We start from the raw sequence: 6,324 nt of genomic DNA on the forward strand, positions 1-6,324 counted from the left end.
ACAATGAACAATAATGAAATTAACATTATATAATAAATTTTCATTATATAAACTTTTCTGTTTAAAACACTGTATCTTGATGGGTTTATGTGAGATGCCCGAAAACATTTGGGCTGCCATTTTTGGTATTCGTATCGCATTTTCCTATGTCTGCCTTATTTGCTTATTTACTTAGGTGAATCTATATGAGTATGCATGGCAGTGGCAGTAGAGGTTGTGTTGTTGGTGGTGCCGTGTTGTGTGTGTGTGTGTGTGTGTGTGTGTATGTGTGCGTGCATATTTTGCGCCTGATTCTCTTTTTGTGAGAATGCGTCTCCGTGGTGTGTGCCTATGTGTATGTGTATGTGTATGAGTGTTTGTGAGCTATTTTATGTCTGATAGTGTATCCTGAAAAGAATGCAACGCTGACCTTGTCGAGCTTTCTATAGAAACACAAAACATCGTGATCACCAACTACAATTAACTCATGACTCAATTCATCCGATCCTGTGTCACATATGTGTGTACAATTTATATATATATATGTATGTGTATGTAATATATATATATATATATATATATATATATATATACATATATATATATATGTATGTATATATATCTATATGTATATATATATATATATATATATATATATAATATATATATATATATATATATATATAATATATATATATATATATATATATATATATATATTACGCTTCGTCCAAAGTAACGTCCAAAGAAACTGAAGAATAAACAAAATAAAATCTCGAGATTTAGCGGTTTAGTTGATTTCTTTCCAAGCCTTCAAGTGTCACACTTCAGCCATTGTGAATTTATAGGAAAACTGAGCAGCCCTGCATTTTAACACCTGATACCGTTACCGATCCGCTTGCTATGCCAAATTACGTTTTATATTATTTCAATGGACGTGGTAGGGCTGAAATATGCCGTCTGCTCTTTGAAGCGGCAGGCGTCAAATATGAAGACAAGAGAATTGAGTTTTCGGAATGGAAAGAGTTCAGAGACAGTAAGAAAGCCAAGTATTTATTGTTGCTCATTTCAGTACCCCCTCTCTCTCTCTCTCTCTCTCTCTCTCTCTCTCTCTCTCTCTCTATCTATCTATCTATCTATCTATCTATCTATCTATCTATCTATCTATCTATCTATCTATCTATCTGTTACTATTAGGCGGGTAGCTGGTAGAATCGTTAGCTTGCGGGAAGAAATACTTACAGGTATTTCGTCTGCCGTTACGTTCTGAATTCAAATTCAGCCGAGATCGACATTGCCTTTTTCTCCTTTTGGGGTCGATAAATCAAATGCCAGTTGAGTACTGCGATCGATGTAATCAAATATACCCCGCCCTCAAAATTTCAGGCCTTGTGCCTATAGAAAAAATTATTATTATTATTATTATTATTATTATATTATTACTATTATTATTATTACAATTATTATTATTATCGAGCTGGCAGAATCATTATCACATCGGGCAAAATGAAAATACTTAGCAACTTCCCGTTTATCTTTTCGTTCTGAGCCCGAATTCCACCGAGGTCGACTGTGCCTTTCACTCTTTCGGGGGCGACAAAATAAGTACCAGTTCAGGACTGAGATCAATGTAATCAATCAGACTCCTAGCCTCAAATTTCAGTTACCCTAACTTTTGTAGAAAGGATTATTATTATTATTATTATTATCATTATTATTATTAGGGAATTTTTCCCTTTGAAGTTTTAAAAGTCTAATTTGATAAATTTTGTTATAACCTTATGAATAATTTCTTTTTGATCAATATGAATTGCATATTTTGTATTCTCTATTTCGTCCTTTCATATTCTCCTCAATATCTCTGGCCCTTCTTACCAATGAAAGAAATCATTAGTCATCATCGTCGCCATCATAATCGTCATCATCGTCGTCATCGTCGTCGTCGTCATCATCATCATCATCATTCCATACACTCGAAACAGATGTGATTGCTGGAACAAATTCATAGCATCAGGCCACAGCATGTAACCCAAGACTTCGAGAACCTTCCTAATTATCCTAGTAATTAATAACACTGTTTTCTGGAGCTGCACCAAATTAGGCTTTTTTTTCTTCCTTTTTCCATCTGATCTAAGCTTTTGGAAGAGTTCATAATGTACCTATAACTACAGGGATATATTTTACCCGCACATGCTAGGGCCTCTGTAACTCAATGACTAGGTCCTGCTACTTTGTTATTTTCTCTATTCCTCCATACTTTCTCGTCATATGGGACAGTAAAGTCAATTCTATTTTCTTTGCCAACTACTACAGAATCAGGCCTACTAGCTTCTATTACTGTGCAGTCTGAACGTTGTTGTTGATGTTATTATTATTATTATTATATTATTATTATTATTATTATTATTATTATTATTATTATTATATTATCATTATTATTATTATTATTATTATTATTATTATTATTATTATTATTATTATATTATTATTATTATTACACTCTTTTACTTGTTTCAGTCGTTTGACGGTAGCTATACTGGAGCACTGCCTTTAGTCGAGCAAATTGACCCCAGAACTTATTCTTTGTAAGTCTAGTACTTAATCTATCGGTCTCGTTTGTCGAACCGCTTAGTTACGGTGACGTAAACGCACCAGCATCGGTTGTCAAGCGATGTTGGGGGGGACAAGCACAGACACGCAACATATACACACACACATATATATACATATATAGACAGGCTTCCTTTCAGTTTCTGTCTACGAAATCCACTCACAAGACTTTGATCGGCTCGAGGCTATAGTAGAAGACATTTACCCAAGGTGCCACACGGTGGGCCTGAACCCGGAACCATGTGGTTAGTAAGCAAGCTACTTACTACACAGCGGCTCTTACGCCTATTATTATTATTATTATTATTATTATTATTATTATTATTATTATTATTATTATTATTATTATTATTTTTATTATTATTATTATTATTATCATTATTATTGTCATTTTCCGATTCATTTTCTTTTATTTCATCTTCCGACCGATTCTACCTTATTGTCTGTGTCATTAGTTTGTTAGTTACGAGTGAAGAGACTCAGATCTTTTGCTGCTTTAATGGGTAGTGGGTACTCCTTACCATTATCATAATCAGGGAGAATAAGATTTTTTCTGTATTTATATACGTTCTTTGAGTCTGAGTGCACTTTCTTACTCTGTTTATGTTGCCTTACCAGCAGTGTCATCCAGTTGGTGTTTCTTTGAATGTACGTTTTATAGGACGTTTAAAGTTGGGTTAGTTCTCCACCGCCTTGCTTTCGTGGGGGATAGAACCTGTGGACATCTGATTTTTGGTAGTGCATACTGTTTAGCATCAACAGTTTCCCGGTTTTTATGTACATAAGTTGGAGTTCCCTGATTCCAATTGATGACATTAACTGGCATCGTCAGGAAGTTTATAGCTGCAGTTCTGTTTACGACGCTTGAATGAGTAACCGCATCACAGTTCCAGGTTGTCTCGGAGAAGATACGAACTCGGAACTAAAATATATAACTGAAGATTACAGGAAATGAAATTCGTTTAGTTCCCATTTACACGACTCCATCTCTCTATATCATTTAGTTTTAAATCTGATATTGCTTGATTATCTATCAAATTTATGTACTTCTTTGTCTATGCCCATGTGTCTATGTAATATATGAGAACTAATTTATCGCTTCGTCTATATAATTGTTTATCAGATAAAACACAGTTAATCTATTTTAAGCAATTCAATTTAGTCTTATCTATCTATATCTCTATCTATCAATCTATCTATCTATTCATTTTTCTTTTGAACTCTCTCTTCAGATACACACATTCACACACACACCACACACACACACACACACACACACACACACACACACACACACACACATATATATATATATATATATATACATACTCTCCCTATCACACACACATATAATTAGATATGAAATAAAAACGAATACTCGAGAGATAATGACACAAGTAAATTGATGAAGACATCTACATATAATTTATAAATGGGTGTGTGTATGTATGTATGCGATTTACATTTAAATATTTGTTTCTACCCAGAACATAGCAACAAGTGAAACTATTGTTGTTTGCATCACTACTAGAGGACATACTTGCATAGACTGCCGTAAAACAATTCACTTCTTATCGAGAACTCAGTGAAGAAAAGAAAAAATAGTACGGAAGATACCTTAGAATCGGCATAATCTCGTTGTCGCTATTGTTTATCTTTTAAAATTACTGCACAGAAATCCTTAAATGCATTCGAATTTCACATGTGTACCAGATGATTCGTATTACTTTATGTCGTGTGTTAAGGTTTTCCTCGTACCGCACTCTCTTGGTTATAGTTATCTTTTGTGGTTCGATACTGTTTCTACTGTATCGTCAACTTCTAAATTTATTCTGACTACCAACCTATAATGTATCTTTAAAGTAACTAGCATAAGGGAGGGGACATCATCACTAATATCTCGTCTGCTAAATTTGTGACGCTTGTGTTCCACCTTCCTTTATATTCTGGAACAAGTTTATGGCCAGGTGTGTCAGGTATAAGTTCGGCATATGCGTTAGCTTCATATTGTTTTGTAAAAGTGGCACACTTTACTATAAGCTCTAGCTCACCCAATGAAGAGCTATAGGTACAAAGGAGTATTCTGGCAAATATAAACATTGGTCAGAATTGTCTTCAAAAATTCTTTGTATAGAGCAAGAGTAAGCCCCATGGCCTTGACAAAGAGAAGCCTACCCTACAAACTATTTGCTTTCATGCTTTCGTTCTCTCAATAAAATGTTCGATATTCAGGATATTTTGCAGTTCGAAAGAAAGATTGCAAAGCATAACATTGTTTTGTTTATCTTTGCGTTTGAGTCCAATGTGCATGAAGAGAAATGTTGAATATTTTCTTGAAAAACATTTCCATTCGAAATATTAATCGTGGCTTTTAAAATACTAGCATTTCGTTTTGTTCAGTGACAATATTAATAATTTCATTACAATTAAAGTATTTTTTTTGTTTTGAACTTTCTCCACCTGAAGCGTGATATTCTAAAATTTATCTTATTGTTCTTGTGGTGGTGTGAGATTTCCATAGATATTTTTTGTATATGAGTAGCTTGAAGAAAGAAACTTCAAAACTAAAACGCAAACCTTATTTTTTTTCCGTTCTCAATCTCTGAAGGAGAGAAACTCTTATACTTATGACTTTCTTTGTAGACGAATATTTTTAGCTATAAAAAACAGAAAAATCACTTAATATAATCATTTGCTTCAGTGAGCGACTTGTAAACAACATCTGTTTCTCCAGCAATGAATAATAATAATAATAATAATAATAATAATAATAACAATAATAATAATAATAACGACGACGATGATGACAATGATAGGTGTATATATGTGTGTGTGCGTGTGTGCATGTGTATTTGTGTGCCTGCATGTGTGTGTGTGGGGGGGTTGTGTCTGTTTGTCTGTCTGTGTTAATCAACAAGAGTTATAGAAAACAAAATATTTCTCGGTAGTGCGATCGTATACATTTTGTAGCGTAACATTTATTAACCATTTTAAAATTCATTGATATAAATAAAAAAAAACAAATATATATATATATAAATCGGATTTTGGTAATTTGTGCCTTTCGAAACACGTGTAGAATGAAATAAAACGATTTCTGTTCAATCTGCGTTCAGCTCCATTTCTTCAATTCAGCAATAATATATATATATATATATATATATATATATCAGCAATTACTCTGTATATCAGCTAGTATGTATATATATATAATATATATATATATATATATTATATATATTATATATATATATATATATATAATATCGCCATGATAGATCGGTAGCCACTACACACATTTTTTTCTCTCGTTGTTTTTTCTGTGTCCCTTTCTGTAGAAGAGCGTAGGCTCGAAACTTTAAGACTTTTTACACTTCCTGATCGTTATACCAATATATCTGTTTGTTTTGTACACCACCTGTCTTCGTCTTTTGTTTTTTCGCGAAGTCTCCCTATATATATATAATATATATATATATATATATATAATATATATATATATTATATATATATATATATCCGATTATGTATACATTTATATTTACTTAAGTCTCTCTTGAGAAGAATAATTGTACTGGAACTTCAGACTTTGCGGATTCTTGGCTTCATTAGACAATTTGAGAAAGTCATCACTTTGTGACATTTCGAAGTCATTGTCATAATTTTCCTTTGAAAAGTATGTATAATGTTCTACGTCAATGCAATAATCTACTTACCGAATATTTGACTACTTGC

General features: G+C 32.7%; 1 protein-coding gene across 1 annotated transcript in view; it reads left to right on the plus strand.

Moving 5' to 3' along the window:
• Nucleotides 1-730: 730 nt before the first annotated feature.
• Nucleotides 731-6,324, plus strand: part of LOC115212043 (S-crystallin 4-like) — a 44,933-nt gene continuing 39,339 nt past the window's right edge. Inside the window, exon 1 of the mRNA XM_036502847.1 lies at nucleotides 731-1,015. Coding sequence (XP_036358740.1) covers nucleotides 883-1,015 — 133 coding nt within the window. The 5' untranslated portion in view covers nucleotides 731-882. The remainder of the gene's footprint in view (nucleotides 1,016-6,324) is intronic.

The sequence above is a fragment of the Octopus sinensis genome, linkage group LG5, assembly GCF_006345805.1.
Source record: "Octopus sinensis linkage group LG5, ASM634580v1, whole genome shotgun sequence".
NCBI lineage: Eukaryota > Metazoa > Mollusca > Cephalopoda > Octopoda > Octopodidae > Octopus > Octopus sinensis.